Source organism: Nymphalis io, chromosome 7 (assembly GCF_905147045.1).
Source record: "Nymphalis io chromosome 7, ilAglIoxx1.1, whole genome shotgun sequence".
Classification (NCBI taxonomy): domain Eukaryota; kingdom Metazoa; phylum Arthropoda; class Insecta; order Lepidoptera; family Nymphalidae; genus Nymphalis; species Nymphalis io.
This window is the reverse complement of record NC_065894.1, coordinates 11,197,163-11,223,132: the sequence shown is the minus strand read 5'-3', so window position 1 is coordinate 11,223,132 and position 25,970 is coordinate 11,197,163. Positions and strand designations below refer to the sequence as shown.

General features: G+C 32.5%; 1 protein-coding gene across 4 annotated transcripts in view; it reads left to right on the top strand.

Moving 5' to 3' along the window:
• Nucleotides 1-25,970, top strand: part of LOC126769433 (protein PALS1) — a 157,094-nt gene that overhangs the window by 56,952 nt on the left and 74,172 nt on the right. For 2 of the 4 annotated variants that reach the window (XM_050488220.1, XM_050488221.1), the window contains 3 exons: nucleotides 14,810-14,922; nucleotides 20,556-21,211; nucleotides 25,061-25,186. In XM_050488220.1, coding sequence (XP_050344177.1) covers nucleotides 14,810-14,922; nucleotides 20,556-21,211; nucleotides 25,061-25,186 — 895 coding nt within the window. The remainder of the gene's footprint in view (nucleotides 1-14,809; nucleotides 14,923-20,555; nucleotides 21,212-25,060; nucleotides 25,187-25,970) is intronic. The other 2 variants (XM_050488223.1, XM_050488222.1) reach the window with 2 other exon arrangements.

Here is a 25,970-nt window from a genome sequence, read left to right as displayed (position 1 = left end):
ATATGTTAGTAAGTTTTAAATATATCTTAAATAACTATAAAGTTTATTTGAATCAAATTTAGTTAGGTATTTTATATTTCACGATATCTTTGAGACGAGTATAATATTTTTAAGAGTTATTTATAAAATTGAAATCACAATAAGACGCTTAATATTTTTTATTTAATATTTACGATTAATTTGGTAGTATTTAGTATTTACATTAAAGTTAGGTTTATAATTTAGAAAACATTATTGTTTAATTATAAATTTATTTCGTTTTGAAAATAAGTGAACTGCAATACACTTTATTATCCCCTATTATTTTATTATATGATATATAGCGGCCATAAAATACAATACTATTTGAAAAAGGCTATTAGCCTTAAAATAGAAACTAGGTTTTCTCCAAATCTAGTTATAGCACTCATTATCGTTAATATAATAGTTTAAGCGGTGCGATGACACTGCGGGCGTTACCAGACTTTCAGAGAATGACTTGAAATGAAATTCGCAAAAAATTTAATTCGATTTATACCAAAATTAACTTAATATGACAACCTAGGTGAGGAATTATGCAAGCCCGTTTGGGTATGTACCATATTACTATCACATCACATAATACCACGTGGGTTGTGGGACGTGGTGCATTAGCACGTCCGTCATCCGATAAAAATTGCTTTATCGTTCGGACCAAATAGAAAAGGTTATTTTATATAAAATAAAAGAATTTATAATGATTTCCTGCTTACAAACGTGCCTCTTCCAGTGAAGTAACTCTTGAGAAACAAGAATCGTGCAGCTCTAATGAGAGGATCATTGCTCGCCAACCGCTGGAGGCTCTCCCGAGTGTCACACTTGTGTGTTACGTCACTGATAACAACGTGTTATATAAAAGTATGTCTTATATGTAATTACGAGCGACATTGAATACAACTATTTCTATGTAATTAGAAGCGAACGGGGTCCACTCGTGTCACGTGTAATGAGCCGCATGCGCTTTGTATCGTCTGTTGAAAGCGTGCTTAGTTTCAGTCAATATTGTTTATTTATAATATCTACAAAACAAAATTCAAGCAGACTCGATCGTCTTTTGTTTTATTAATCTATATTCTTATAAAATCGTGGTTCGTGATTGGCTATCATAGCAAAGTAAAAATACTGAGTCTAGAAAAGAGTAATTTGGAATATAGATTTATTTTATATCGTAAGCATCGGCCAGAATGGATCTTTGGAAATTTCAACTTCAATAAGGGGAAATGGTAGGGGAGTTGTTTGAATTAGTAATCATTTGTTCTAACGTTCATCCTGTTGGTTTATGCTCAAAATGCAACCAATATTTTTTGACGTCTTATAATTTTACAAAAATCCTATTCAAATTATATGTATTTGTTTTAATTTTGACAAAAGAGAACAAAATTAAAAACTGCGTAAATCAATACACTTGATAGGAATGAAACATTTAGGCGTCAGAAACGTTACAATCAAACGTTACGTTGGATAAAATTTTACGGTCGCACCTGATTAAGATTTACTTAAAACAATATAATAAATACAGACACCAAAGACATAATAATTACAGATACGTTGATGACATAAAATATAACAATATATATTCTTATTTAACTTTATACACACGATAAGGAAACTAATAGCTATCATAAAAACGAGTTAAATACTGTTAAAATATATATATTTCCTTTACCTATCAATCCACAATGAATCCATCACAAATGCGACAAATCACATTAAACGTGACGTCATGTCACAAGCCAGTGGCGCATATTTTGTTTATCGTTTACATTATCTGTGGTGAAACAATTAGTCAGTCTGACGTACCTGCCAGGGTTAGCCGTTACATTCTGAAATCGAAATTAGAACGCCCCCTTTTTAATATTTATTTTCCGTTTTGTTTAGTTTTCAGGTATTACTAGTGTTATTTTTTTTAAATTAAGTTAAAGTTTCTTTTGTGTGTGTTTGTGTGTGTTTGTGTGTAGGTTTATGTAAAGGTTTGTTATTCTTTTTTTTATTGATATGTTTTATTTGTAAAATATTAGCACAGGAACTATTTATGGTTAAATAAATTAATATAGTAATAGATTCACTGTGTTTTTAAGTAGCTGAGTAACGTTTTATAAAATAAATGTAATTTATGAATTAAATTACTAAAATCCAACGTATTAGAGACACATTAGGCTTTATGATTATCCAATTAGTTAATTTCATTATCCTTATGCTAATTTGTAATGTAAATAAATGTAATAGTTACCGAATAACTGTAATGTTACTCGATACTACAAATAATAGGAAGGTCTTAGGCGACAGATTAATGGTGGCTGGTGGTAATCCTTTTGCAAACCCGTCTGGGTACCACCACTCATCAATTATTCTACGGTCAAAAAGCAATGCGTGGTATTATTGTCTTCTGTTTAGAAGTCCAACTACAGGCACAAGGGACTTACACCTTAATTTCCAAACTTGTGCAAATGCATAGGTGTTGTAAGGAATTCTTAATATTTCTTAGGCGCCAATGTCTAAGTGGTGGTCACCTCTTACCCTCATCTTAACTCGAGGTACCACCCTACCTGCTACCTTAAAAAAATATCAATTTAACAAACCAAAAAAAGAGAAATAAAAATGTGATATAGTTTTTTATCAAAACTTTTGATTTATATTTTAACAATAATACTCACTAAATAACTACTAAACACTATAACTAAATAAACGCTATAACGAAATTATCATATTTAATACACTGCAGATTTGCTTCCTGGTTATATTTGATTTAAACTTGAAGTTTCTTGTATTTCCCATCATGCCACGGATTGTATTAATTTTAACTAGAATATTATATCAGTCTTAACTCAACGCTATAAATTCAATCTTATCTAGATTTCCGAATGTCTGGACTGAGTCGTGAGGTCGGTCGGGTGTGCCCGGAAGTCACGTGACAAGATATATGTATACATCCGGACAAACCTGCATGATTCGTTTTTAGCTAACATCTATTGTTGTCTGTGCTATTGTTGCTGTCATTGATGATTACGGTGCTTAACGGGAAAGGGTTTTTCGTAACTGTTTATTGTAAATTATTTTTAAAATAGTTTCGCCAATACGACACAGATTATAACGGCGAATTAACAATCGTGGAGGATTATTTTGTGCTGTCGAGAATGAAAAATATAAATACGAAAATGATTCCGTCTGTCTGTACGATTTTGATGAAATTTTGTGTGAAGCGAGCTTGAACGTGAAGGAAGGACATAGCCTTTATATATCTAACGCCTTTGCAATACTCGCGGCCGAGGATGCGTTTGTAAACTCGTAGATAATAAAGTGAAACCGATCGTCGAATCGTAGTAGGTTTATAATAATAATAATACAGTTGCTTATTACCTAAAATATTTGAAGTGTTAACAGATTTAGTTAGTGATATTAACAATTTTTTTAAGAGCGAATTGTAAATCGACTTAGAACTCTTCTTAAGTTAAGTTTTGTTTATTTTAAGTTGTTTTTTTATAGTATATTTAAGCGGTATGTGGGTCATTTGATGGTAAGTGGTCACTAACGCCCAGACGTTGCCTAAGAAATGTTAACCATCGCTTACATCACCAATGCGCCACCAACCTTGGGAACTAAGATGTGATGTTCATAGTGCCTGTAATTAGAAGTTGACCCTACCCTAGAATATGTCATATATTATATTATTGAATTATTGTACGCAAATCAACGAATACAAAGTTCTCGCTTTATAACAAACATAGGATGTTGTGCCTTACAATGCCTATTGTGAAGAGTGTTTGGTAAATATGAATATCTTAGCCGTTGTTTATAAGCTTCCTCGCTATATCCATTGCAAGTTTTCGACTTAACTCACTAACTTGTAGTTAAAATTAGTCGTGACGTTATTAAAAAACCTGATGAATTGTCAGGCACACACACCCTACTATGGGACGCTACATTTGTCCCGTCAAGGAAACAATGTTAAGATTGATCAGCAGTGCGATTCTGTAAGAAATCATTTCACCCGTCAATGTTGACAACCAACTTATGGTGATATACTGTTCATGCGTATATTCTTGAAATTTTATAATTATTCTGGTCAATGTCGCTTATCTATCATTTCTTGACATTTCACGACCGATTTCTGTGCTGACTTTCGAATTTGTTCATACAGAATAGCCTATAGAACGACTTTTTACGTTTTTTCTGAAGCACTGGAGATTACCGTCGTTTATAGCTCTGTGCTCATAAGAATTTCACGATGGAAAAACCCTATAACTTATGGACCGACCGGAATCTCATGATCCGTATAATCTAGCAAGTACATTCATGAGAAAGTTATGCTAATGAATTTAATGATATAGTTAGTAGCTTTACACGTCAACTTAGCATTACAATTAAAATATTATATAAAAAGCTAATTAGATAGACATTCGAAAAGAATTTGTATTGTATAGGTGTTAGTAAGCTCAATATGTGGAGGTATGGCTTTGTACCGTCTGGGTAAGTATCAGGCACTCATCGCGAAACAGGAATATTCAGTGTTGTGTTCCATTTTAAAGGGTGAAATAGCTGTTACTACACCCACAAAGGACGTAACATTTTTTTCTCAAGGTTGGTGGTCTCATATTTGCGTGTGAGAGATTGTTAATAATTCCTATGCCTTCAAAGTCTATGGGCCACTTACCATCGAAGAACTCATTTGATGGTGAAGCCAATATTATATATTAAAAATAGCATTAGTACACGTCAAAACAAATGATAACTAAACAGACGCCGTTCACAGCATGATGTGTGCTGATAACAGTTCATTGTTGCCATTTGATATTACATTGAGTTTTGTAAAATTAGTATATTCTCAAATTATAAAAACCTTGAATAAATATATTTAGATTTTTTAACGATCGAAACCATATTTTTTTTTGCGTTTTTTTTTAAATAAACTGACTTCTGAACTTTATTAACAAAAAACACGGCTTTTGCTTGAGAAATTTACTTGAATTTAATATTTAAAACTTTGCAACCCAATAAGACTTTGAAATATTACTTTCCCTGGAAGTTTAACTTCAATATTATAAAAAAAATACGAATGAACGATAAAATAATGGATATCAATACTTTTATTGCGTTCCAAGGCATTCCTAATTCAAAAATAAAAAATAACGGAACATAATTCGTAAAATACAACATCTTGCCATCAATGAAGCAAGCCAGACACGTAGGGAACACATTCACAAAGCGCTACCTGTCGCGTCCCAACGTTGAGAACAGGTAGCCATTGTGTAGACACTTCCGATGTAGGGTAACCAACCGTGACAGCGCAATACCTGTCCACTAGAAATGTTAAACATATATTTTAGTTATAATAACTACGCAGTTCAATTGGCAAATATTAAGATGTCGAATGTATGTATGATGTATAAGAAGTATGATGATACTAATATTTATATGATAACACTGCAATTGCCTTCGGGTCGTTTCAAGTAAAACTATGATATTAATTTGACAACAAAAACTTTTTTCACGTACACTTATTATTAATATTTATATTATTAATTTTATTAGAATAAAAAAGAAAATATTTTGATCAGCAGTTCTATTTTATAAGAACTCAGTATCTCACTCTTGAAATGTTGGAAACCACCGACGATACGCTAATTTTTCATTAATTTTTTCATCATTATATTTACAATCACATTTCACAATCGTGCGGTGAATTTTGGGTTTATACTAACAGAATAGCTCAACTGAAATGAGCACTTTAATTCCACGAAGTGAAATACCTAAAATTAAATTAAAAATGTTAATATTCCGACACAAAAGAAAGTAAAAAAAAAACAAATGTTACTTGGCTATTTACTTTAATATAAGTACCTAGTATTAGTTTAGTCGTTTTATTACAAGCTTTTTCGCGTCATGGGATCGCAATTTCAAATCAATCGGACCTTTGAAAGTTGGTAAGATCCTTTTGTCAATGAGCTGATGATGTTCAAACGTCTGAACCTTTTTTTTATAGAATAGGTAGGTGGACGAGTAAAATGGGCCACCTAAGTGGTAACCCACGCCTATAGACATTGGCATTGTAAGATATGTTAGCCATCGCTTACATCGTCAATGCGCTACCAACCTTGGAAACTAAATGTGCCATGTGTCTGTAATTACACTGGCTTACTCAACCTTCAAACCGGAACACAATACCAAGAACTGTTGTTTTGCGGTAGATTATTTGATGAGTGGGTGGTACCTACCCAGGTGAGCTTGCACAAAGCTGCTGAAAAACATCTCGATCACATCAAACAAAAGAAAAAAACATATCAAAATAGTAAATTGGTTTGGGAGCTACGATGCCACAAACAGACACACAGCTACACACGTAACCCGTTATATTTATAACACCCTTTTTTACGTCGAAGGTTAATTGATAAATACAAAAAAGGTTCTGTAGTAACAAGAGAGAATCCTAGTAAAACATTAAATTTTATCGTTTTCTACCGATAACGTCGGTAGATCGGAAATGTCAACGTGTGTACAATGGTTGTCCCACGTGGGGATGTAGGGAGCTATTGTAAGTCAACCATGTCTCATCTCATAGTATTTATATATATATAGTAGACAAGTGAAATATATATATATATATATATATATATATATATATATATATATATATATATATATATTGTATTGCATTTAAGTTAAATTAAATACAATATTAATGAGAAAATATAAATATGCTTGTGCATTTATATTATAGAGGGTTTGAAGTCTTTTATCAACAGGATTTCAGAAAACGTTCAAAAATATTCTGTTGTGAAATTCAAAATAATCGTTAAGAAACGTATATGTGCTGGGATATTACAAAACCAATTATTTTATAGATAATTGCTCATTATAAAATAAAATATATTTATAAAATATGACATAAAAAATCCTGCTGAGTTTCTTTCGCCGGCTCTTCTCAAGTCTGAGTTGTTTATTTCCGAACCGGTGGTAGATTTATTACAATCAATAAGCAAGTGTAAAGCAGTTTTAGTGTAAGTGCTTTTATATACGCTTTTATATTGAATAATCCTATTCTAAAAAAATAAAATTAAAAAAAAAGAATAAAGACTAACTTTGAGTATAACATTTTAATTCATTATATCATTCAAATTTAAATACTATCCATCTCAATGTGTTAACATGGAACATAAATAAATAAGTTTCACAACAATATGAGCGGTAAGTACATATGTACATTGTTACTATTTTAATATTTTTAACGACCGTTTATCGTTTGAACAGCACGATTTGTTTGACGAGAGTTGAAAATTTAGTTTGTTTTTTTTTTTTTTAAATAAAGATAAAACACAGACGAAAACAGGATAAAGGAAAATTTATATATACAAAAAAATGTATATATTTCAAATATGTAGTCTGACAAACGGGCCACCTGCTAATTGTCCCTACTGCCTATAGACATTGACACTGTAATATTAAGCAATTCTTACATCGCCAATACGCCGCCAACCTTGGGAACTAATATATTATATCTCTTGTGCCTGCAGCTACACTGGCTCACTCACTCTTTAAACTAAACACAACAACACTAATTACTGATATTTAGCACAAGAATACACCTATTTTATCCTCACGCTGGTAGATGAGGGGAAAACACTAAGGGTTAGACTATACACCTTAGAGCTAGTAAGGTTTATTTAAAACAGTCAGTATTTATAGTTCGATATTATTGCTTCAGACATTTATTTAAAAATAGAATACACATAAATAACGTCTAATAACCGTTCTTATTGAGCACACCCATAATATCATATTAATATGACATTAATCGTATATATTTATAAAACAATCAAGATATTTTTAAGTTAACAATTGTTTGTTTTTATTGACATAAATACATACAGTCATATTGGTATTAAGAGATGTGAAGTATATTTAAAAAGCTGAATATGTAGCTTACTGATGTTGGTATTAAATATTTGACCGTCTTATTATTTATATATGGCTGATTGAACATCAGACCTTAGGGTTTTTGAGATAACAAATAACAATAGCACTGTGCTTAGGTATTACGGGGCTCATTGTAAGGTTACGTGCTTTTATGTACCCCGCACAAACTGTTTGCAAATTTTCATTCGGTTGAGTAATTAAGACTTAAAAGCGTAACAAACAAACAGACAGACATACTCGCTTTCGCATTTATAATATTAGTAAGGATAGTTTATTATACAGTAATCGTTTTAATCATAAAATTGAATTTAAAAAATCGTCGATGCTGAAAAACTGTAATTACGAGTAAATACTGTGAGTCAGACCACAGCACGATCTAAAATAAAATTGCTAGATTGTTATACTTGATCGACCTTAAAATTAACTCGGCTTGAATTATCGGACTGCGGTTATTGATTAAATACTTTGAAAATAAATCATTTATCGTTTTATTATCTTTACATTGATTGATTTTTTTTTATATTATAGGTAGGCGGACGGGCAAATGGAGGACCTGATGTTAAGTAGTCACCACCGCTCCTAGACGTTGGCGCTGTAAGAAATATTAACTATTCCTTACATCGCCAATGCGCCACCAATAATACGTATTTCTGTTTAGCGGTAGAATATCTGATGAGTGAGTGGTACCTACTTAGACGGGCTTGCACAAAGTGTAAAATTTATTTAGGGATGGCGTTTTATCTTCCATTCAAATCTATATTTAGTACCAAAAAATTAAACCCGCTAGTTTCTCTCGCCGGTTCTTCTCAGGGCTGGGTGTTTCGTTTTTTAAACCGATGGTAGTTTATAATTTGACTATCAATAAGTAAGTGAAGCATTACACTTACTTCTTGAATAAATTATTTTGATTTGATTTTGACTCTCTCATTGGTCGTCATGGTATTTTTCACTGCTCATATTTTATTTTGGAAATATAACGTATCCGACCTGTATACCCTTAGAATCCTCCGGTGAACGCGTTCTCATATTATATTAATGTCTTACGTGAATTCGAAATATGTTACACGTTAAGATATACATATAAATAAGTAAGTAGTATTTGCTGAAGCACAGTTCGTATACAGGAAAATGTTGATCGTAATGTAAAGGTCCATTGTGTACATGCTTATATAGATAAAAGCTAAATGCTTGTATTCGTTAATATTCACACGGGATCTGTAAATTTAATACATACTGAAATTCTTGCAGATTCTTCTCAAATTTATATTAGGTATCCTTAGGGTTTTCCTGTAAGAATAAAGTTGAAACTCACCGCGAAAACGGTCGTGTAATGTCAGGAAGTGATATGCGACATTAACCATAATAATTATAACATTTCAAAAATACACGCATCAAAATGCAATATCACCATAAGTAGGTTGTTAATATTTCATGAGTGAGTAACGACGTGAGTTCTTACATAATGGCACTGCTGTTGTAGCTTTGCCATTTTTACCTAGGTATATATATATATATATATATTTTATAGAATAGGAAGGCGGACGAGCTTATGGGCAACCTGATGGTAAGTGGTAACTAACGCCCATATACATTGGCATTGTAATAAATGTTAACCATCGCTTGCATCACCAATGCGCCACCAACCTTGGGAACTAAGATGTTATGTCCCTTGTGCCTGTAATTACACTGGCTCACTCACCATTCAAACCGGAATACAACAATACCAAGTACTGCTGTTTTGCGGTAGAATATCTGATGAGTGGGCGGTACCTACCCAGACGAGCTTGCACAAAGCTCTACCACCAGTATATAAAAATGGTAGTTTCGGTTTTGGTAACTCGCAAAAAACCATATTAACTTAATTAAGCAGCAGTTATTTTGAATTCACAGACAGACACTTCAATTAAAATTTATTGTTATAGATGTTTGTAAAGATATACATATGTATTATATATATTATTCTGTTATTGTATATTATTATATAAGTTTCTTTCGCCGATTCTTGTCAGGTCGGAGGTATTTCCGAACCGGTGGTAGATTTATGACAATCAATAAGTAAGTGTAAAACTAAAGAAGAAGTAAGACTCGCCGGCCTATGTCGTCAACTTTTTGTCGGCGGGCTAGTTGGCGGCTTCACTTATCGCAAGTCGGAAAGCCACCGGGCAACTAAACGATTGTGTACGCAAGCCCTCGGCATGCCGGCAACATGTCGCCGGGCAACACGCGCGACCGCATGTTGCCGACATCATTATATACATATAGGCCGGGTCGCGTCGGCGGGTCGGCGGTTTTGGGCTATAGAGCGCCTAACGTTTCTATATTGAATAAATATTTTTGACTTTTTTCAATGCTTTTAACCCAGCTGTGGGCTCTGTATATTTCATAAACATCGCTATATGACACAGCATCAAATAATATTAAGCCGCTGTTGTATGAATAGACAAATAGAATTAAATTTAAAATATTCAACCATATGAAAATATTTGCATGAGATAAGTTTTTAAAACCTGTTATTTATTTAATACAGAGCTGACTAATTCCGTAAATCCAGCGTTTAAATGAGTGTCGTATACATTTTGCATCGCCGCTTTGAGCTCTTGATCCACAAATGGCTGTGAGTTGGGCGTCGGGATGACCACAAACATTGCTCGGATACAATTTAAGTATTTATTCATTTCATTTATACATTGAACTTTACAATGAGTGTAAAAGATATAATTTTATACAAAGCAAGAACTGTCAATGTAATACGACATCAATACATATAAAATCAAATAATTCCTTATTAGAGGCTCATATGCTCTTTTTGCATCGTCATGTTACCCTATTGAATTCAATGTAAAGTTACCATACCGGTTCGGAATGTAGATTGTACCGAGAAGAACGGGCACGAAAATCTTCGTTCTTTTTTCATTCTATTGATTACAGTCAATCAAATGCAATAAATTTATGCATATCCTGCTTGAACAAATACTAGCAATTATATATTAACTATATAAACATAGCGTGTACATTACGAATACCTAATAAAAGCGAAATCTCTCTATCATTTTTATTGTCTTGGTCTATATTTTTAGCATACCTTAAGTTTTTGTCAATTCGCTTGAAATTAACAAATAAAAATTGCTATATAAATTGAAAAAAATTGGGAAATGACTTAGTTTATCTCAATATTATTGTTAGTATTCATTATATAATGATACAAAAAGATAGATATGACCAAAAAGTATAGTCCTCCTTAGTTTAAAAAGACTATTAATGAAATGAAAAATCCTTGTGTGCTTTTGTCAGTTATTCCGCGAAAAATGTTGGGTATGTCCAATATGTTTCATCAAAGTTTGGACACATTAGTCTAGATCTGTTTATGTGAACTTACTGCTTGTATTGCTACTGAAATTGGGAATATGGGGACGAGTGAATGGTTCAATAAGCAAATAGATTTTAGTCAAATAAAACAATTTATATACAAATTGAACTTTTCGTTAAAACTATACTTTTGTTTTATTTACTCCCGAGTTATAGTATTTTGTTATATTTTCTTGTTATCTTTTATAAAAAACCTCAGAGTCCCCAGAAATAGTTATTGTATGTTAAAATTATGCTACATCGATGTTTTACCGTGAACGTGCATATATATTTATTTTTATTTATTTGTGGTAGGGCTCTAGTTAGGTTATCACCCATTCATCATATATTCTAACTTAGTGAGGTTGTGTTTCAGTTTGTAGGGTGGGGAACCAGTGTAACTATAGGCACAAGGGACATAACCTCAACCAACAGGTTCCAAGTTTGTAAGGCATGGTTTATAATTCCTACAGCACCATTGTTTATGGGCTCTGGTGATTTACATTACCACCAGTTGCGCGTCTGCCTACCTAATTTATAAAAATAAAACAAATGTTTATCTAGTTTTTATCTTCAGAATAAATGCTTACTGCAAATCACGAGGCAAGTTTGCATAATGAACCATCTGATTATGATTTTTACAAACTTATTTAACGTCGTCTATATTTATTACTCCATGGGTCTTATCTTGCAACTAAGTTTTATTTATAAAGAAACCCGGCCCGGCTTCGCACTGTTTGTATTAGATAGCCAAACATTAATGTTGTAGTGACTTTTCCTTTATTAAGATGATCAATTCCACTGTTAATTATTTTCGTTCTTGTCGTTACCCAAGGCACGCAATGGGAGCTGTAAAGCGGTGAGATGTTTTTTCGACATAAGCGACAAATATCAAAAAGTTAATAATTTAGTTCGCACAAAATATTCATAACTTAAATTTCGGGTATCAAACTGTCTATTAAGAAAATTGGATAAAAATCTCTAAATTTGTTCTTGAGATTAGCGTGTACGAGCATACAGACATGCGGTTTTATTTATGTATGTTATGTAATATTTCGCGGGCTAGAATAATTGTGTACATAAAACGTTTATATCGTAATACAATATATTTAATGGTGGGCGCCGCGTAAACCCATAGAGTTATACCTCTATTGGTTTACGCAGCGCACACTAGTAAAGTACCTAGTAGGAACTTTTTATCTTAGATCTTTAACAATAATCGTCATATTTCAGCCAATTTACACAAATTATATTATATATTAATGAGCTCAAACATATGAACCTTCATATACTATGAATAATATATCATAAAGCACTCCGTCCATTGGTGTAAACTGTATCAAAATCGGTTCGGTGGCTTTTTTAGTTAATCGCGTTCAGAAATTCAGACAGACGCGTAAAACAAAGTATTGTTTTAAAATATGTAGTGATGTTATGCCCAAGGCATCTTAATTGGTGGACATTATTAAGTTCACCTGAAGCATACATTCAGATAAATTATTTAATGTTTGTTTTTATTAAATTATTCTACGCAGGTATCGCTTGCGTCTGCTATCTAGTCCATACGCTTTGTTTTATTTACCAACGCCGAGGCTATTGGCACGAAGCTGTCTAGTTGTGGGGAGATTAGCCGCTGCAATCCTAACAATCCCCAAGTCTGTTTTAACGATATACTACACTGTGCATTTGCTTATTTTCTTTAAACTTTTATATATTATTTATTCCAAATTCGTTTTCTTAGGGTTTATGAAAATTGTTTTTATTTAATACTAATAACTAGGTCATCAACGCTCTTAAAATAATTAATAAAAACTAGTGTGGCTTCAATAAATATCCTTAATTCAAATAAACTTTTACAAGCAATTTTAAATCGGTATTTTACAAGATATTTGTTTTTTTTTTTTCAACGTTAGACCTTAGTCCAAGGAAACAACCGCTTAGCCAATGTCAGCTTTGTATCATTTGTCATTTTGTATTTCGAATTTGTTTCTGTTGAGTAATTATAGAGCAACAATTTAATAATCCAGTTTTAACTTTCAACGACTTCGTCGAATGAACGAGATGACGTTTTTGTGGGTGTTGAAATTGTTTCAATGTTGAATCATAGTATAGATTTGATGTTAAATGTGTTTTATTGAAGCATTAAAATAATCATTTGTATATATTATATCCTTAATAATATTGTTAATGTGAAAGTGGGTTTGTTTATTTATTTGTTTGTTTGTTACTCAATCGGTTATCATAAAATTTACATAATGAACGAGTATGCAGGTTACAAAAACCAGCTCTAAGTTTTAAAGTTTTCATTAACGAAAAGAAATAGTACAACGTAATTAATTAATCATAGTTCTTTTGTAAGAATTATGATTATTAATGTAAAGCCGAGATGGCCTAGTGGTTAGGACGCGTGAATCTTAACCGATGATCGTGGGTTCAAACACGGGCAAGCACCACTCAATTTTCATGTGCTTAATTTGTGATTATAATTCATCCTGTGCTTGACGGTGAAGGAAAACATCGTGAGGAAAGCTGCATGTGTCTAATTTCATTGAAATTATGTCACATGTGTATTCTGCTGCTGCAACCCGCATTAGAGCAGCGTGGTGGAATAAACTCTAAACCTTCTTTTCAAAAAGGGAGAGGAGGCCTTAGCCCAGCAGTGGGACATTCACAAGCTGTTACGGTAGTTCTTATGTATCTTTTTAGGTGTGATTATTTTTCAATCTTTATATTACAATGTGTATAGTAAAAAAATTGAACAAACATCTTGGTAATTGTACTGGTATCCAAGTGCGATGCGAACTTTTCAAGTATTTATATATTTATTTATACAATTTTTTTCGATTACTTTGGTCTTCATTTAAACCCCATTAAACATTTAAACTATTCTATATGGCAACACGTTAGATATTTAAATTTAGAATTATAAATCCGTTACATAAAGACGTGTGCACATAGCGTGTCGTTTCGCGTCGCCGCCTCCGAGTTACATCTTCGCCCTCCAAACTAACGAAAAGTAAATAAAACGTTTAAATTTAAACCTTATGCTATTGTGATAAGAGTTACGAAGAAAACTAATGGGAGGGGACGCTTTCGTCTCATCTTTATAATATGATGTGCATTTTGAGTTTTTCCGTCGCAATCATATGTTAGTTTAGTTGAAAGTAAAATCACTTATTTACGTTTCTCGAAAATAAATTATGTATAAGTTAATTTCGTAGTAAGAATATACAGTTTTTGTGCTCATCTTGAAAACTATTTTAAGCAATATTATTTTGGATTTCTAATTAAAAGGCGGTGGTAAGATGCATCCTGCTTAAAATATCAATCGGGACAGTTTGAAATAGAACGAGATCTGTGAACACAATTGACAGATAAATACTTTAAAAACAGACATATTAAAATTGCAATTGTATGTAAAATAATGTTCAGACATGTACTGCCTTGGAAGACCAACAAACATATCTAGATATATAACAATATTATTTATAGTCATGTGTGTTTTTAATGAGAATCCATGTGTTTCAACTTCCAGACCCCGCAGGCGGTCGGGCTCCAGTATCGTGGTCCTCGGTGCTGAAGAAGAGAAACGCCCGCCACCGGATGACGAGGCCGACATGCTCACTATGCTGTCACTCACAGACACCGGTTTGTAAACCTGTATATATTGATTAATTCTACATATAACGAGGAATTTTTTTTTACAAGAAGCTATATTGCTCAGGCAATTGCATTCGACGATACGATTCTCATCATCACATCGTAAAACTAAATTTTGATGACGATTTTTATTGTTAAAGTTAATTTTTTTTTATTTCTTAGCGGTCTATAATTTTTATAACTAAGTCTTTAATATTTATTGTCTAGTGGCTAGATGTAAGGCTGTAGATCCAAAGCTCAGGTCGGACCGATAATAATATTAGTTCCCAAGGCTGTTGGCGCTTTGGTGATAGGAATAAGGAACGGATCTTATAGCGCCAATGTGGTACCACCAGGTGGCCCATTTGCCCATCCGCCTACCTATTTTATATTAAAATAAAGAGTTATTCTGCGTTATTGGCCCAAAAAATCAATAACCCACAAAAATACGCGTGAAGTGACAACCACCTTCTTTGTTAATATGATAACACAGTGATGAAGATGAAAGCATTTAAAATCATAATGATTATTACAAGGACAAAAAAATCGAACTAGGCCTTTGTGTGTCAAATTACCCGTTTTCACCACAATGGATTTGCTACGCGGCGCGTGCGCACGTTTCTTACACGACACGACACGTTTAGTTTTCATCGTAGCTGTTGGATACCATGACCTAAAGACGCCTTCGAATATACAGGTTTAATAACGTATACACTACATTTTACACTCAAGTCAACATGTAATTGAATATTCATAACACATGTTATTTAAATACGGTCACTCACGAACGGTGCGTTTTATTTTTGTTCATTCGCTTTACGCTTCTGTTTAAAAAAGCGCTACAATATACGGTTTAAATCTATTGCACTACATTTGGTACCAAATCTCTTGTATCGTTAATGCTTAATGTCGTTGTTAAATATACAAGAAATACAAATATAAATGTTTATTTAATATTCCTTACAGGATACACATAGTTTTATAATAATACTATATATGCGCCAGAATAATAGTATCTGCTAATGCATCTTAATAGTGCCTCTTTGGTCTAGTGGCTCATAAGGCTGTTGATCTCGAGGTGGGTTCAAACCCTCGATCTGGCCAATAAAATGTTCTAGAGTTTTCTTTCAACTAATTTTCAGTTTTAATGTTGCCAATGTTTACTCTTTCGTAAAACCGTTGTTCGTGCGGGTGAACTTTCTACGGTCATGGTGGATTGCCGTCCTATCGGATTATGAGTATATGGTCACGACTGTGTTTGAGAATGGCCGCCAAAATAGTCAGAAGGAAATCAGTATCTATTACACTACATTGAAGTGAACATATATTCTTATATTGAAGTTTGAAATTATATAAAAGAGACAGCACAAGAGATGATGCTTGAAAAGTGAAGTGTCATTCATTTCATTCATTATATTCGAGTCATTACTTTCAGTCCGCTGAATATTTTTCTTTTTTTTATGTCCCATGGTAACTGCCAGTTTCTTTAAAGTTTTTTTAATTGTTTATGGGAAGGCAAAAATCACTTTCGCTATTAATTGTAAGTGCCAAATTAAAAAAAGTTCAATGCGCTGCTCCGGAACAATCTTGATACGTCGTTATAGGCAATAGTGATAATTAAAAAGATACTGAATAAAATACATTTACTGTTAACCGTATTGGTTTGATAAAATTTGGTGAAAACACTGGGCTTAATTATTTGGCCATAACAATATTATGCTCGACTATGAAGATAAACATCATACGGCAACTTGCATGTCTCGCTCTACCACATACCAAACTGGAAACAGCCTGGTGAGGAGGTCCAAATTGTTGTATTTAAAAGGACTTGACTTAAAACAAAGGGATTTCTACGAAATCTCTATTTATACACCAATAGAATAAAACTGTAGGTCATAGCTATGCAATGTCGTTATAGAGTTAACACTAAACAATTGACGATTCGTTGGTTTTACCGAATCAAAGTCATCTAATTTTACATTAAGAATATCGCGTGATTTTCAATAGATTGCCACAATATCGTGCATCGAGCGACCTTCTCGAAACAATGGACGAAATAAAAAATGAGGAAAATAATGTGCCGTATTGCTAATTAAGTGTATTCTTAAAGTTTTTGTTTCATTACGTAGAATATAAATATATTTACCGGTCTTATATGCAAACTTGTTGAATTATTAATAAATAGCATGTAATTTAATTGTACGTGTATTATACGAGGATGAATTATTTTTGTTATAAGCATGACAGTTATAGTGAAATAAATAAATTAAAGTCTTAAATATTTACAAATAAAACATTCAAATAGCTACGGTAATTTTGACCGCGTGAAATGAATGCAAGAATTCTAGCAGAATTTCTACTTTAAATCGCGAGAAATTAATATATGTAATTAAATAAATTAAGCTTCAAACGTACCCGAAGTTGGAAAATAACTTCATTGCGTTTTTTAATAAAAGGTTTTATATGTATATGTGTTTGATATAGCAATATCAACAACTTCATTTATCAGCTTATACTATTATAATAACGGTTATAATTAAAACTATATAATACAATAACGATGATAGGTTGCGAATGGTTGAAAATTTTAGCGCTTTTAAGTAAGTCGGTTAAAGAATAGAGTTGCCATCTCCAAGTATATATTTAGCAAGGGTGTATTGTTTCAAAATAGAACTCCCCTGAATCCCTTATATGTGAACTTTTTTCCGTAATACGTGCGACTTCGTTTTTATGGAAAAAAATGGTGACGAGTCTGAATAAAATATTAGGTTTTTTTTATAGAATAGGAAGGCGGACGAGCATATGGGCCACTTAAAGGTAAGTGGTCACCAACGCCCATAGACATTGGCATTGTAAGAAAAGTTAACCATTGCGCCATTGGCGCCAAGTGCCACCAACCTTGGGAACTAAGTCGTTATGCCCCTTGTGCCTGTAATTACACTTTATCACTCACCCTTCAAACCGGAACACAGCAATACCAAGTACTAATGTTTTGCGGTAGAATATCTGATGAGTGGATGGTACCTACCCAGACGAGCTTGCACAAAGCTCTACCACCAGTAATAAGTAAATAACTAAATACTTAATAAATATAATGATTATATTTTGGGATTTTACTTTATAAATTTAATTTAAATTTTATAAACCTTTAATTTTATACATATTTGTGTCAATATTTTCATACCTATACTTAAATAGGCACGAAATTTTATTCAAATCGGTACCGGAATAATGTTTGAGAGACGGATTTATTTGTGTCTCGAGATATATTTTAATCTTTCGAAACTTACAAACGCTTCCTTATACTAAATATGATTTTATTCCACAATTAAATTTTATCAAAAAAATACTATGCAAAATTTCAGGATTTTTCTTATTAATTTACATTTTGAGATGTTTTAATATTTGAGCGCCAGACTGACTTCAATTGACGGTGCAAAGTGCCTGCTTGTGTAAAGAATACTTTGGGGTGAGAATTTGCGCCTAAAAAGTAAAAAAAAACGCATTCATTCGAAACACATTTTAACTGTAACGGTGTTTATGATTTTTAATTTACTAAATATGTTTATGTAAGTTAATTACTAAAGAACTTAAGATTGTTTTATTTTTTACTTTTTAATGACTTAATATGTATTTACGTATACATTTTGTAATAGTCTGGGCTCCATAAGTATATCTTGATGTCGTATAATGATGGATGAGCAGTTTTTAAACTATATTCATTTTATACTATTGTTTACTATTTACAAAATTTAAGCTGTAATAAAATATATTTGTTTATAAAACTCCCAGCAAAGTGTTATTTGACTTTTTTTGTATATGATTATTTTCATTTATATTGTTTCGAAATGGCTGCTAAGCATAATTGTAAATACTGTTGGTCCACCGATTTACATTGCATACTGTAAAATTAAGATATCACGAATAAAAAACTGCATATACTTGTCTAGAGTACAAGCGAAGTACTGCTTCGTATAAATTAACTTCACGAGAATAGTTCATACTCCAGCGACTGAATTTACGGAAGTTTAATACATAATTTAGTACCTTAAGTGCATGCTAATGGCGATCTACTTGACTGATAAGTAAAAGCCTGTAGATGTTGTCCACTGCGGTGCTAAGGCCTGCAATCTTGTTGATATAATGTGTGGGAATTTCTTTAACCACAATTGTAGAAGATTTTAACTATCACCAGGTCATCTGATACAAGTTTCTTTACGGTGTTTTTCGTCCACGAATTGAATTTTAAATACAAAATACATACCATAAAATTCAGTTAAACCTCTGAATTCCTGTCGATTCAACTCGAATTCTTCTATGCTTTCTGATTAGAACCACAATAGACTAAGTTTAAGATACGTCTCGAGCTCTCGAAAAAGATATTTTTTTATTCAAATATCTCGCTATTTAGAAACTGAGAGGATCTTAACACTATTCATTGATTGCAAGAATTATTGCAACATGTCATGCGTGCAAATCAAGGGGTTTTTACTACCGTATCTCAAAGCGAAAATTGTCACAGTTCACTGGAGTGGGACGAGATCTTGCCAATGTTTATTTCTAGGTCCAAACGATAAACGGCACCTTGTATATATTCAAGGAATAATTTTAGAAATAAATAAAACAGGGTTTCTGTCGGATTTAAACTTTTCATAGGTTTTCCTTTAATTTGTTTGTAAAAATTAATTTCCTTAATTTTTTTTTAACAATAAATTTACGGTTTTTAGATTTTTTCTATACTTGTACTACAAGATATTTCTTCTTGCCAAATTTCATGATTCTAGGTCAAGTACCCTATAGATTTTGATTCCCTTTCCGAATGTATGGGAAGTGCGACGTAAATTGCGTAGACTTAGAGGTTTGATTTTCACAGCTCCAAGGGACCGCAGACCTCTGTATTTGGTATTTATGTAAACTTTATACCTTACGCGTTCCTAAGAAAAAGGTCTTGACGGACAGACATACAGATGGACAACAAAGTCATTTTATAGGGTTCCTTTTTCCTTTAAAGGTACGAAACCCTAACACTAACACTAGAAATTTATTGTCAAAATTCATCGTTTAATAATTCAATACTTTATTTTAGTTTGAAAAATACCATACAACGAATAACCATTCATAAAAAGTTACTTAAACACTTTCAACTAAAAAATCATCAAATTAAGTCGTTGCAAATAAATTAAATCTATTTGGTTTATTTTACGGCGCGGTGCAATTTTAATGGCTGAAAGTGTATACATACATATGTATATATAGATATCACTAGTTAACTGTTAACCCTCGTTAAATTTATATTATAGAAGCGTATTTCATACATAACTCATGGAAAAGTAATTATAATTAAGGTTGTTGCTCTATTCCGTAGAATCGTAACGTAAAGTAACCTTCTTCAATAAATTAACGAGATTATTTGCCTTCGATCATTATTTATATTTTTGTTGTGTAAACATTTTAGCACTTGGTACATGACATGGGCTAATTGTGACTTCCAGCGTCGGACGAGTACCTAAGCATACGATTAGTTTCATAAATGAAACTTCAACAATCAACTTTAATATTTAATTAATCATCAAAAACAAAATTTAAATATAAATACTGTTGCGTGTTATTCTGTAGCTTACCTTGATATTCTCTCATTTCAGGCCCTCACCGCGAGATGGCGGTGGACGTCCCGGACAGTTTCATCGCGAGGAACAAGACGCCACCGCGGTACCCGCCCCCTCGGCCTCCTCAGGTACGCCTCCGGACAAGGGATGACGAACCTCTGCTATCCTCCGGGGGTTCTGGGACATCTTTTGGGAGCAAACAGAGCACCGTACTTCAAAGCAACATAGACATCTCAGGTCCCAGCTCTGACGGGTCGGGCAGTTTCAAAAACAATAGCACCATGGAACTGCTCTCCTTGCCGCAGAGCTCAGACGGTTCCGGAGTAAGTTTCGGCAGCAAGAAAAGTAAGGGTTCATCGGAAACAGCGAAGTGCGATTTGACGTCAGAAAGATCGGAATCGGTAGCGTCGAACGTGACCCAAAACCTGAGTGATCATAAAATACAACTGTTGATCTCTAATGGAGAGGATTCTTTGCTAGACTGCAGGGTGGGCGTGGCTTACTCCGCGAGAACTGATTCCGTACTCATCAGAGAGGCCGTGTACGCTTCTTATAACCTGCCTCCTGGTTTTGACACGACGCCTGTACTGCTTGGGAGGGAGGTGGCGGTCGACGTGCCTGACAGTTTTGTGCAAATTGTGAAAAGTACACCCAAGTATCCCGGTACCGCGGACAAAAAGTATCCGCTGCAGGTAAACACGAGCGCATGATTCATGGTGTCATCGGGATGGGTAGTTGGTCCGGAAATAGGTTGGTTTGGTGCACGAAGGTTCTGCTTGTTGAGAGACTAGAGGAGTAAACCAATTTGCGGGAGATGTATCTCCGAATAGATATTGAATATCTTTTCAAAAACTTATTTATTTTTTAAATACGTCCTTTTATTAATTCAACAAGCACTGCTATTTGTATATTTGAATGGAGTTGGGTTTAACAAAACTTAACAAGATTTCATTAATCTATACATGACATAATTCTTGAAACAACTATTGAGAAACTTATTGAATTAGACATTTAATAAAAAACATGTTATAATTGTCAAATCAAGTATTTTTATATTTTCTATGCAATAGTTATTTCAAGAAATATATAAATAACATTTATTATTACTAATATTTTATTAAAACGAGGAAGATTTTCTGTGAATAATACTTTAAAAATTACAGCCATAAAAACGTTATATAGCGCGTGATTAGTTAAACAATGTTCTGTCTTCTTCTTTCGAATGTCAAATCAATAATGTTAGAAAGAGCGAAAACAACGTTCAACTAAACAGTCGCTAAGCAACGTTTGTAAATAAGGCCGTTACTTTTTAAACAGAGTTATTGAAATTTCTCAAGCGTTTGAAGCTTAAACTTTATAGCACATTTTTTAATAGATTATTTGAAAGTTTTTTAACTACTTTCAATGAAATAATATAAGAATAATTTGCCTTCCCGGCAAATAAAAAAAAAAAACACTGAAAAAAAATCAACAGATATGTTTTCAATAATTCTGCATAAAATGATTCCTTATTTGACAATACATGCCGACCAAAACTTTTTCTGCAAAAAATATCACCCACAGCTGTAGTTAAAGCGCGATAGATTACTTAATATTTAAGTAAGTATATAATAACGAATATGTATATACTGTTGGAAATCATACAAAACAAACGCTCCTATTATGCCTTTATTTATCATATTTTCTTCTTCTACCTTTAATATGCTGTCATTCTAAGTAATATTATGATTTATTTTATGAAACTGACCTTTATTTACTACTTGGGTTTTTAAACCTTTATGGGTATATCAGCAGCGTTACCAGATTAGAATAATTTATCAATGCAAAATTAATTATTCCCAGATGTATCTGATAAGAACCGGAATAAATTATTTGTCATTTCAATGAGATATGTACAAGGCAATCGAAATTATGACAGCATTTGTTTAGAGCTAGAGTTTTATATCAATATCCTTCAAAATGCTCACCGCAGGTCAAAGGCCGCTATGGTAGTTGAATATATATATATGGGAGAACACCATCATTATGTTTACTTTCACCGACCAACACGAGATGAAATTCAATACGTGAAGACTTAATAGTTTTTACACTGATTCTCTTTACCCAGATTCGAACCATCGATCTTAGATTAGCATCCACGTTTCCCATCTACTGTGCTGTTAAGTTTATAAACGATCTACAGTAACAGTAACAGCCTGTTAATGTCCCACTGCTGGGCTAAGGCCTCCTCTCCCTTTTTGAGGAGAAGGTTTAGAGCTTATTCCACCACGCTGCTCCAATGCGGGTTGGTAGAACGGGTTGTAAACGATCTACATATTATATTATATTATTAAATTACCATCCATTTTATAATATTTACTGTATTTTCTCTTTTTTTTTCACTTTCATTAACATTAAAATAACTCATTCACGCTTCTTGCACTATCGTCCGCGGTAACGAGATAAAATTAAGCGATAGAAATTATTAATTTGTTTTTTATTAACCTAATTAAAAGTGACTGTTAAATCACAGTTGAATCAACCAACATTTTCTAATTGAAAGTCAAGTCAAAGTCTTCATTCAGTTTATAGGAGTGTTACATCTTCTTATTGATTGCAATATTTCCACCGGTTTTTAGAAAAAAATACAACAAACCTGAAAACAATATATATGATAGCATGACGACAATAATTTCATTCCGATTGTGTCATCATGTAAAAAAGACGCTGGCATTGTTTTAGACTTTTTATCTTCAAACATAAATATTATATTAATATTAAAGATGAGTAGGCTTATATAATAAATCAAACCATAAACCTTTGTCTATTAATTTCTTTAAATAAATTAAAATATATATATATATATATATTGCTAATATTGACATTTCTTACAAACAAATCGATAGGTTTTATTTACACATATAAAACCTATTCCAACCACAGAAGGAGTGGAGTGTGTGATCTTTAATAACTTATGATATTAATTATGGATTCGCAACAAAAAGTTGTTTTAAATATCAGTAAAGTTATCTAAACTTTAGATGCCAAATTAAAGATGGATATCAGTACCGTAACAGCCTGTGAATGTCCCACTGCTGGGCTAAAGGCCTCCTCTCCTCTTTTTGAGGAGAAGGTTTGGAGCTTATTCCATCACGCTGTTCCAATGCGGGTCGGTAGAATTCACATGTGGAAGAATTTCAGTGAAATTAGACACATGCAGGTTTCCTCACGATGTTTTCCTGCACCGTAAAGCACGAGATGAATTATAATCACAAATTAAGCACGTGAAAATTCAGTGGTGCTTGCCCGGGTTTGAACCCGCGATCATCGGTTAAGATTCACGCGTTCTTACCACAGGGTCAACTCGGATTATCAATAAATAGGTGGAATTGTATTGTATTATAAACAAATTAATGTTAATCAAGAACTGTTTTTATCGCATGATACAGCAGAGCTATTAGCAAAACGCATTTAATTTGTAAATATAAGGTTTCTCTGTATTTACTCCTTCGGTTGGATTAAGTTATAGCGATGTAAAGACATTTTTTTTTATTTAGTCATATATTATTTCGGGAATATCTTTCTAAACTTTATATCATAAATATAATCTTAAATCTAATCGCCCTATTTTCTTTCAGATTAATTATTAACAATTTTTTTTTCTTTTCAGGTTTTCATGGTTATAATATTTATTATATTATTATATAAGACTTAAATTATGTATAATAAAGTATATGAGATCTTACTTTAAAAAAATTATAACACCAATTACTTTAACAAATATGATTATTATTCATTTTTATCATATCTTACGTATAAGTACCAATTCACATAGCTCTTTCTTCAAAAAAAAAAAGAATTATCATACTAAATGTCATTCTCTTTTTCACTACCTTAAAGGTTAATATTAATAAAACAAAAATCCCTCCTTAGGGCCACCTATTGTGTAAAAGGAACCCATATGCGAATTTTCATAGTGTTATCCCCAGTAGTTTGGGCGGTACGTTGAAATGTCAGTCAATCAGTCATTTATATATAGATTAAAAATGATTTGTTGTTGTAACGTTTGTTTTTAAAGTACGTTTTCATTAAATGATAGCGAGTGAGAAACTTTCCAAGCATGATTCTTTATTTAGAATGATGATTATGTATTTTTATTGGTAAATGTTTAAGCATGTCCTTAATATATATGTAAAAATATCTCATTATTATAATTTATATTAGAATGTAAATTGTTATTATAAATAATATGTAAATCTATGTAATTTCTGTTTTTAACTTCTACATATATTACTGCTTGAAATCTCTCATGGAATGTGGGTATTTGGGGCCAAAACTTATGATTTTTTTTGTGTTTAATTTTATTATTTTGGGAATTATGAAAATGAATTATTATGAACTTCTAGTAATCATCGTTATAACCTATGGAAATAGAATATTCATAATTCAAGTATTATTAACAAATTAATTTAATTTTATGTCTTAGGCATTTGATTTTATGTATGATAATTTTAATTAAATTGTATAATTAATATATACTCATTCTATAATGTCAATATTAGCAGGTGAACGGCACAGCAAAGGGAGCCCCAGCGGTGCCACCGCGCGAGGCCCCCCGGGACGCCCCACCGCGGCCCCCAGCGCACGACATCACAAGGGACCAAATCGATTCTATCAAGAAATATCAGGTTAGTGAAGTATAATAACATTTTATGAAATAAGGACGTACATATAATAATTTCACGTTGTTGACAAATTTATATTCGGATTATGTACATATTCATATATATTATTTTTTTGTCAATGTTGTGGTTGATGTTTCTATTTCAAGACTGTAAGTTGACATTAACTCAAATTCTTTGTTTATAAATACATAATATATGTGTGTACATATTATTTTAATTTAAAGTAATTGTCTGAAAGGGTTTTACTGTCATTCTAATTATGAGCGTGAGCTTAGAGAAACAAGTAATATTTGGTGGAAGAGCTTTCATGGTATGAGCGTAGAAGCTTTTTTAAAACGCCCTTTACTGTCAAAGAAATCTTAAAAATCATAAACCTCCAGCTTTTTAATCGCTGATCATGGGATCAGCGAGTCGTCGCTAGCTTTTGATGAAGAAATTGGCGACCAATGAGCGTTCAGTATTTAGTCGAATAAGTAAATTAATCTTTAATTATCATGGTATAAACCGGCTGCTTAGTAAAGGTTATTAAAATACGTTCATCTTACCTTAACAGTTAGTGTTATTTAAACATTATTCTTTGAGAAAAACCAACTTGTCTAAACGTAATTACGAATACAGTATATAGGTCTTATATATAAAAAAGAACCCTCGATGAAAGCAAAACGTATATATGACGTAAAACTTTCATTGAATATGTTTTATAAATTGGAAAACTAAGTTTAAAGTTCATGCGTTCATTTAAAGTTATGATTAAAAAATGTTGTTGATACGAAAAGTTATAGAAAAA